The 9,556-nt window shown below is 54.8% G+C and overlaps 1 protein-coding gene across 1 annotated transcript in view; it reads right to left on the bottom strand.

Annotated features, from left to right (window-relative positions):
* Positions 1 to 19: 19 nt before the first annotated feature.
* The window catches only part of FRMPD3 (FERM and PDZ domain containing 3), a 75,487-nt gene continuing 65,950 nt past the window's right edge, over positions 20 to 9,556 (bottom strand). Inside the window, exons 15-16 of the mRNA XM_034649034.1 lie at positions 5,475 to 6,299; positions 20 to 3,921 (exon numbers count right to left, since the gene is read on the bottom strand). Coding sequence (XP_034504925.1) covers positions 914 to 3,921; positions 5,475 to 6,299 — 3,833 coding nt within the window. The 3' untranslated portion in view covers positions 20 to 913. The remainder of the gene's footprint in view (positions 3,922 to 5,474; positions 6,300 to 9,556) is intronic.

The raw sequence follows: 9,556 nt of genomic DNA, 5'->3' as shown, positions 1-9,556 counted from the left end.
CCCACCCCCCCATCCCCAATCCGTAGCTAAGTCAAACTCCTAAGGACAGTCTGTCTGGTAGATGTTGAGAGAGGAACCGCACGCCTAGAGCGCCAGCCCCGGCGCTGGGCCGGGCTGGGCTGGGCGGGCTCCCAGGCCTGCGCCGGGTCTCCCCAGGCAGACGTTTATCACCAGGTACCTTACCCAGAACGAGTGGGGTGATCCCAGATGCTTGCTCCCTAGTGGACTGAGCCACCCTGCCCATCAGTGAGGGACAGGGCACTTTGGGGATGGCTGGTGTGGAGCTACTGGGCCTGGGGGCGAGGGCTCCCAAGGCTGCCAGCCTGTGGGGCTGGCTGCAGACAGCCCTGCGTGGTGGCTGTTCTCTGCAGACCTGCCACCCGGGCACAGGCCCTCTAGGGTGGCTTCTGCCGAGTGAGTGTGAGCCCAGGGCGGGCAGGCACAGCTGGGCTGAGTGCCCTTCCCCGCCGCTGGGCGCCGTGCCCTGCTGCTACCGCTACTGCTCCGGGGAGGGCGGCAGATGCCAGGAGGAGCTCAAGGCCTGCGGGCCTGCCGGCTTCAGGCCCCGGCTCCGCTGGCCCCCAGATGGAGCAGGAAGGTGAGCCTGATGTCACCTGTCAGCCCTAAAGAAGAGAGAAAATCCAGCTGCGTGGCAGGCAGGTGTAGTGATGAGGGGCCTTGGCCCTCACAGTGACAACCAGAGGCCGGGGAAGGGGTGAGGATACCCAGGGTGGCAGCTGCCCGGAGCCCTCAGGGACAGCCTCCACCCGGGGAGTTCTCGCTCCCCGCAGACTGAAGGCCCTCGGACCCCAACTGGCCGGGCAGACATGTACACTCACCACAAGATGCAAAGACCACAAAGCTCAAACCTGGGGCCGTGGTTGGGGGAGGGGGGCAGGCCTGGGCAGGTGCCCTACTTGATGAGGGTTTTTAAGGAGCGGGTGAATGTGCTCATAACAGTCGCTGAAGTCGGGGAGCCCGGGGGGTGCCCTGGGGCCGCCCCGACAGCTGCTGCCGCCTGCTGCTGCTGCTGCTGCTGGCTAAGGTTGCGGGTGGTGGACTCCTCAGCGGCACGCAGCAGGAAGGTGTAGTTCCTCACCACCTCTTCGACCTTGGCCAGCAGCTCCTGGCGCTGGGCCTCGGAGCGCACGATGAAAACCAGCCGCACAAAGGTCTCCATGAGGCTGCTCAGCACCTGGAAGCTGCCCGTGATGGCCGCCAGCATGTGAGTCGGGCTCTTGTCCACGTTGGCCACGCGGCGGCAGGAAGCCCGGAGCTCCTTGAACTTGAGAGCCAGCTCGAGCTTGTACTCGGAGATCTGGGAGACGTAGGGCTTCGGCGCGCGGGCCTCAGGGCTGGCCACGCACTGCCGCAGGACCGTCAGCAGCTCGTTGGTGTCCAGCCTGGCGGCCAGGAAACCGTCGGGCAGGCCGTAGGCATGGGCCCGCAGGGCATTGATCTTGGCCAGGCTCCCCTCGAAGGTGGACACCCGCAGGTCAATCTCCTGGGTGCGGGAGGCGTCGGGGCTGCCGCTGCTGCAGGCGGCGGCATCCAGCACCTGCAGGGTCCTGCTCACCACGGGCACCACCTGCTCGTCCAACTTCATGCCGGGCAGAATCTTCATGGGGATGGAGTAGGAGAGCTCGTCCTTGCCGTCGCTGCCGTCGTCCGCCATGTCGCACTTGCGGTAATAGAAGCAGTAGCGGATGGAGCAGCATTTGCCACTCTCGCTGTCCTCGTCCAGATCTGCGGGCTTCCGGTACACCTCTTCTGGCAGGGAGAACACTGCCATCTGTCTGGGGCCTTTGGTCTCAGGGGCCACCTGGACGTAGGAGGGGTCTCCCAGGGTGGGCGACTCCAGGGACTTGGTTTTGGGACCCAAGCCTAGGGGGAGGCCTGCCTCTACCTCCTTGGCCTCCCTGGGTAGCATGCCCAGGGGTGGGTGTGGATAGATGTCTGAGGTCAGCGAGGCCCTGTCGCCCTGGTCCAGCTCACTGATACTGTAGCGACGCATCAGCTTCCTGTAGTTGGGAGCTCCCAGACACTCCCCCCCTGAGGCACATGTGGTCAGGCAGGACACGCCGCTCTCGGGGTCCGATCGGCACTCCCGGGATTCCAGGCTGGTGGAGCGGAGGCGCCCCGCGTTGGTGGGGCTGCTGAGGCTCAGGCCCAGGCCGGCCTCCGGCTGCCTCTGGGTCAGGGGGCCCCAGTCCCTCTCCCGCTCCCGGAGGCCGGGCACGGGCGTCTGGGGGTGCTGAGGCCGGCCCCCCCGGCAGATGCGCTTGCAGTCACAGCTGCGCCTCTGCTCCCGGGACATGCCTGGCCCCTGCTGCACGGGGCTGCTGCGCAGCTGACAGCTGCAGCGGCCGGGCGCTGGGGGCTGCAGGTACTCGGTGCCTGGCAGCTCCCCCTGGCTGGGGGGCTTCAGAAGCTCCTCGAGGAACTCCAGCTCATACTGCTTTACCTTCTGCAGCTGGGCCTGCCGCTCATCAGTCTCCTTCTTCTGGCGGGTTGGGAAGGTGGCAGAGAATAAATTGCGCAGCCGGAAGGGCCCTCGGGAGGATTTGGGCTTCGCAGGGCCTTCGGAGGCCAAGTGGGCTCCATCCAGGGTTGTCTCAAGCTTCCTGGAGGGCATGGTGCTCACCTGCCGGCTGGCTGGCTGGGGCCTCAGCGGGCTCTGGCCTCGAGGCTGGCAGCTGGGGCTCTGGCCTCGGGACTGGCAGCTGGGGCTCTGGCCTCCGGACTGGCAGCTGGGGCTCTGTAGGGCCATGGAGTAGCCGGCCCGGGGCACCAGACTGGTCTCCTCGAACTTGCTGCTTTGGGGCGTGCTCTCCAGCTGCCCCTTCTCCACCTGGCTGGAGACAGTGCCCTGCTTGTGCAGGGTGGGCTTAGACCCCTCTGGCCCGGCCTTGCCAGCCACCTCCCCTATAGACTGCTTGCTCAGGGACTCTCGACTCGCTCGTGAAAGATAGCTTTTAAGAGGGAAGCTTTGCACAGGCAGCCGGTCCTCTTGCGGGGAGAGGTGTAGGCTGTCAGCCCGGCTACCCGTGGGCGCTCTGGAGCCGGAGGAGACCTCTGGGCTCAGAGGCTGCTGGGAATTCCGTGAAGTCTCTGGAGCACCGGGGCTCATTTTGAACTTCAGATTCTTGCTGGCACTGCCGCTCATCACGCTGACTTCTGATCGTGCCATGCTGACCTCAGGCCTCCCCGTGCTGGCCTCCAGCCTTCTCTCCCCACCGCTGGGAGGGCTCACTATGGCCCCGCCAGGGGCAGGTAGGCTCTTAGGGTAAGCCACCTGCTGGAGGGCGGCCGAGATGATAGCTGGGGTCATGCTGCCCTTCGGGTCTAGGAGAAGCTTGGGGCTCAACCTGACTTCTTTGGGAAGGTTCTCCCTTAGCTCAGAGACCTGTTCCTCACTGAGGGATGGTGTGGCTGCCCTCAGTGACATCTCCAGGCCCGCTCTCATGTGGCCAGGCCCTTTGTCCTCGGGAACTGGGGACAGCAGGCTCAGATTCTTCTGCTCGCTGAGCTGTGGGGACAACGCCGGGTGCACAGCCAGGGCGTAGGTTCGCTCCCGCTGGGGTGGCTGCGATTCTGATGGGGGCAGCTTCCTCCGAGCGCCAGGGGGGCCAGGGCTCTGGCCTGTGACAGCTGGCTGCAGGGCGGGGTTGGGATCTGGGCGCCCAAGAGAGTAAGGGGCGGTGAGGACAGCCTGGGCCGCACAGCTCTGGATCCGGAAGGGCAGGTCCTTGCGAGCCAGGAGGCTCTCCTTGTTGAGGTGCTGGGCCAGGAAGTAGGTGGTGTTCTGGTGCTGCTTCATGGCAGACATCATCTCGGACATGTCCGTGAGCTCCGAAGAGTTGGTTTCGTGGCCTGAGTCCAGCGATGATTCGGGGGTGATTGTGGCCAGCACAATCAGACCTGGAGGGACAGGGAGAGGGGCTTGCTGCACTTACTCCAATCAAGTCCTTTTGCTAGGCGTATGTGGAAAGTTTAACGGGGAGGGGGCGCAAGGGCAGCCAGCAGTATTTGAAGCCAGGGAAAAAGCCGGTCAGTCAGTCCGGACCGGCCAGGGAGGAGGGGGCGGGCAGGGGGAGGTAGAGGCACGGAGGAGATCTACTGGGCAGTTTGACGGCAAATTAACATGCAAAGCGCATGCAGAACGACATGCTAATCATCACTATTTTTAGATTCAATAGCGAGGAAATGTTTGTCAATTGTCCTGAAGAAGGCTGGCAGAGAGAGGCCCGTCTCTCTCTGGCCCTCCTCCTCTGGCCCGGCCTGCCTACAGTTGAGGCTGCTGTGCCTGAGCTTGTCCTCTCTCTGGCGACCACAGGGGGCCTCTCGCTAGCCACGCAGCCGCTAGTGCTTGGCGCTCCAGACTCTAAGCAAAGGGAAATGCTGGCCCGGGGTGGGGGGGCGCTAAAGGGTTGCCCGCTGCCACCACCAAGGATGCCCTGGCATACAGAAAAAGGGAGGGGCTGGGATGATCCCTGGTCAGCCAAGCTGCCTCTGACCCCAATCTCTTCCACTTCTCTGTCCACACATCCCCTCTGCCTCACACGCTGTCTCATATGCCTTATTCCTCACTGTTCCTTTGCTGTTGCCGTAGCGTTTACGTTCTTTTAAAGATGTGTATGTATGGAGGTACGTATCGTGAATAGGGCTGCAGTCTGACACATGTGCTTGGCTACACGACGGGTGTACGTGTGTCTGTAATGGGGAACAGCATGCACACCGTATGGCTCTCCCACCAAAGAACAACTACTACGAAGAGCTACTACTTACAATCGATACTATTAGCTTTACTCCTGACTATGTGCTAGGCCCTGCTTTGCACGAATGATCTCATTTTGTGCTCACAGCACGCCTCCGTGATAGGACTGTTGTTATCAGACCCACTGGAAATGACAAAAGTGAGGCTCGGAGAGGGTTAAGTGCCTCACCGAAGGCCACACTGAAAGGGAGTGACGAAGCCAGGACTTGAGTGCATCTGACTGGGAGCCCCTGCTCTCGGGCAAGGTAAGGACCTCAGCACTCAGCCCTCAGCAGTGACGGCTCCTGGCTCCCCTGATCCCAGGTCACTAAGTGGTTAGTTGGTTGTTTTGTTTTTTCTTCCAGTCATGTGAATGCTGGGTGTTCTTTGCCTGTCTTCTAGATCTCTCACAGTTTTGCTCTTATCCTCCATCCTGGCCTGGCTCCGTAGCTGTCATGGCCCCAATCCCTGGGGTTCACCTGCAAGACATTTCCAGAGATGGAATGGTGAGAGCCAGAGCTCTAGCTCGAGCTGAGCAGCCGGTCCCTGACACAGCGTTGTTGATCCCCTGACCCTATGTGAACTACCTCTGGCCATCCACTGCCCTGGCACACCACGGTGACTTTGACTTCTGTCAGGAAGAAGCAATATCACCCGCTCGCCCTGCCTGGCCAGGAGAAGGAAGGGGAGGCATGAAGGAGGAGGAACGGGCTGTTACCTGCTGTCTGTGGGGGTGGGGGGTGTGGTCCATCCTCTGAGGCTGCCAGGGCTTCCAGAGCCTGCAGAGTGGACACCAGGGCATCATCTAGCTCCTGGGCATGGTCTCGGACTGTCCGGGTCTGCACGCTGTCGATCAGTGTCACTGGGATCTCATCATACAGGAGCCCACGCAGGTGGCGTCCTTGTTCCTGGCTCTGGACCGCCCGGCGCTTGGGGTCATCCTCATCAGAACTGTTGTCTCGGAAACCGGGAGGGGGGGCAGCGATGGCAGGCAACAGCGAAGTGCTCTCATCTTCCTCCTCCTCCTCCTCCTCCTCGCTCCCAGGGGGTGGGAGGGACATCAAGTCTACCATATTGTCACGAGAGGAGCCGGGCCTCCCACCTTTGCGAGGGCCCAGCTGCTCCTGGAGTTTGGCTTTGCAAGAGTCACAGTAGAAATTCAGGGCTTCGGCCCCAAGGGAATTGTCCAAGGTGTAGGACCGGGCCCTGCTGGCGCAAGGCTCATGGTCAAGGCTGGCTGCGTCAAAGTCATCAGGGATCACGTTGTAACCTTGGCCAGAGCTTCTGGACGTGGGGTCAGACTTGGTCCGGGGCCTGGTCTCCTCAAAGAAGATTAAGTTCTCGTTGACATCTGTCCGGCTTTCCTGCTCCTTCCTTTGTTCCCGCATGTGGAGGTAGCAAAAGCTGACAAGCTCAGAGTCGGCAGGCTGGGGCGTGCAGCGGCTCGACTTCCTGGGGCTGGTGCCCATGCTGCCCACATAACTACTCTCCTTTTTCCCCAGGTGGCCCCCAGGGACAGGGCGGTGGGCGCTGTGCATGTAATCTAAACCCAGAAAGAGAATCAACAGATGAGCCCTGGTGCCGAGGACCGTGGCTGAGCTCCCTTGGCGTTTCTGGTGCGCCATTGGATGGCAGGTACTGACAGAGAGCATTACCTGGCCGCTAGAGGTTAGGGGAAGGGGCAGTCACGTTGCCACCAACCCTCAAAGTAGAGTGAGGAGAACAGCCCCATGGGAAAAGGCATGGGGTGATGGGGGAGGGGCTGAGCACCTTGGCACCTGGGTACAGCTGGGCTCTCACCCGGGTATGTCTGGTCTGAAAGTCAGCTGTCCACGTACTTTAAAAAGAAAAAGAAGTGAAATTTGCTTTATGTACCCCCTTGGAACTGGCCCTGCCCCCTGTCCCCGCCTTTCTCAGAGCCTTTCCAACCCCCAGTGCTCTGTTACTCTTGGGTTCTGTTGGATCTCTTCTAGCAGGGGAGATGGATCTGATCAGTTACCGTGCGTTAGTGGGAAAATGCAGAACAGGCCACATACAGTGCCTGAGAGTTCACATTTCAAAGAGGACTGTCATGGAAGGACCCCTAGAAGAATAAAAGCGCTACTAGTAATATTCTGGGCATCTGAATGTATAAAGTACATGGGACATAGGCTGGGATATGTGGATGTGGGAGGAGGGTGGGGGGAGCACTCTTCCAATTCCTCACATCTCATTATTTCTCTGTATTTGTGCAGGGCCAGCCTGCCTGCTACACAATGTTCTAGTCAACAGCTTTTTTAATGATTGTACATGTGTACATCTGAGAATTATCCATAGCAAATGAAATGCATTCTCTCTAAATGGCTTCCCTCTCGTAGACTGTTTTGGGGGCCCTTCCCCATGTCATCTGGGAGAATATACTCAGACAAGGCCAACTCATTTTGCTCGCAGCAGACAGAGTGACAGATGGCAAGCAAGCACTAACATAGGCTAAGGTCATCACACACGATCCCATTTAATCCTCACAACAAGCCAATGAGGTAGGTGCTGTCACTATCCCCATTTTGCAGAGGAAGAAACTGATCCATTTGGTTATGTGACTTATCCAAGGTCACAAGAGTCATAAATGGTGGCCTGGACTTGAGTCCAGGTCTGAGGGACTACAAAGCCCATGTTTTTAACCAGTACCCTATTGTTCCTCGTGGCAGTCAAGATGCTAGAAAACAAAACTTCAAAATGCCTTGATTTCCAGTTTGACGGGGTCAGTGTGTCAGTGTTGCTTTTCACTAGAGCTTCCAACCATCACAAAAGCATGGTGCTGGCACTTCACAACAGAACCCCAAAATATAGGAAGCAGAAACTGACTGAATCGAAAGGAGAAACACAATTCAATGGCAATACTTGAATACGTCAATACACCACTTTCAGTAATGGCTAGAACAACTAAACAGAAGATCAACAAGGAGATAAAGGACCTGAAAAACTATAAACTAAGTAGACATTAAGTAGTCACAGAAATCTTTAGAACATGCTACCTACCAACAGCAAAATAGACATTCTTCTCAAGGGCATCTGGAACGTTCTCTGAGATGGACCATATAGTAGGTCATAAAATGAGCCTCAATAAATTTAAAAGAAATGAAATCATACAAAGCATGTGGGGTTTTTTGAGCACAATGAAATTAGAAATCAATAACAGAAAGAAATTTGGGCAACTCACAAGTATGTGGAAATTAAATCAAACATCCTTAATAACCAATGCTTCAAAGAAGAAATCACAAGGGAAATTGGAAAATATTTTGAGATGAATGAAAATGAAGATACAACATATCCAAACTTATGGGATCTAGTTAAATTAGTGTTTAGAGACAAATTTATCACTGTAAACACATAAAGAAGGAAGAGAGCTCACATCAGTAACCTAACCTTCTACCTTAAGAGAGCTGAAAAAGAGGAGAAAACTAAATCCAAAGTAAGCAGAAGAAAAGAAATAGTAAAGTAGGGAGGACAGAAAAATAGTAGAAAATCAATGAAACTAAAAGTTGGTTCTTTATTGTTATTGTTGTTTTGAGAGAGAGAGAGAAAGAGCATGCAAGCATGTGAGTGGGAGGAGGGGCAGAGGGAGAGACAGAAAACTGCAAGCAGGCTCCACACTCAGTGTAAAGCCTGATGCGGGGCTCAATCTCACGACCCTGAGATCACGACCTGAGCTCAAATCAAGAGTCGGACACTTAACTGACCAAGCCACCCAGGTGCCCCAAAAGTTGGTTCTTTGAAAAGATCAATAACACTGACAAACATTTAGCTGTAGAGACCAAGCAAAAAAAAAAAAAAGATGATTCTAATTACTAAAATCAGGAATGATAGAAGGACAATTACTACTGATTCTGCAGAATGGACTTGAATATAAGGGATTATTATAAATAAGCTTATGCCAAAAAACACTAGATAACCTTGATGAAATGGACAAATACCTAGAAATATATGATCAAAACTGACTCAAGAAGATAGAAAACCTGAATAGGCCGATAGCAAGAAAAGAAATTGAATTAGTAATTAAAAGTACCCATCCCTGCCCCCACTAAAAGTAAAACTCAGTCTCAAATGGCTTCCACTGGTGAATTGTGCCAAATGCTCAAAGCACTTAAACAAATTCTTCACAAACTTTTCCAAAAAACAGAAGAGGAGGGAACACTTTACAACTCATTCTATAAGGTCAATATTACGCTGGTTCCAAAACTAGACAAAACATCATAAGAAAACTACAGAACAGTATTTCTTATAAATATAGATACAAAGTTCCTCACAAAATACTAACAATCTGAATCCAGCAACATATATAAAGTATGATATACCATGACCAAATGCATTATTACAGGAATGCAAGGTTGGTATTATACCCCCAAATCAATTAATGTAATATACTATGTTAATAGAATAGTGGACAAAAAACACATGATCATCTCAATAGGCTCGGAAAAATAATTTGTCAAAAGCCACCACCCTTTCATGATAAAACTGAAAAAGCTAGAAATAAAAGGGAACTTCCTGAACAGATAAAGATTATCTATGAAAAACCCACAGCAAACATACCTGATGATGGAAGACTGAAAGCTTTCCACCTAACATCACGACAAAGCTCAGGATTTCTTTTCTTAACACATCTATTCAACACTGTACTAGAAGGTCTAGCTGGGACAATTAGACAATGAAATGAAATATTAGGCATCCATATTGAAAAGGAAAAGTAAAACTGTCTCTATGTGCAGATGACATGACCTTGTATGGAAAAAAATCCCAAGGCCACAAATTATTAGAGCT

The sequence above is a fragment of the Ailuropoda melanoleuca genome, chromosome X (genome assembly GCF_002007445.2).
Source record: "Ailuropoda melanoleuca isolate Jingjing chromosome X, ASM200744v2, whole genome shotgun sequence".
NCBI classification, from domain to species: domain Eukaryota; kingdom Metazoa; phylum Chordata; class Mammalia; order Carnivora; family Ursidae; genus Ailuropoda; species Ailuropoda melanoleuca.
This window is presented reverse-complemented; position numbering and strand designations above follow the sequence as displayed.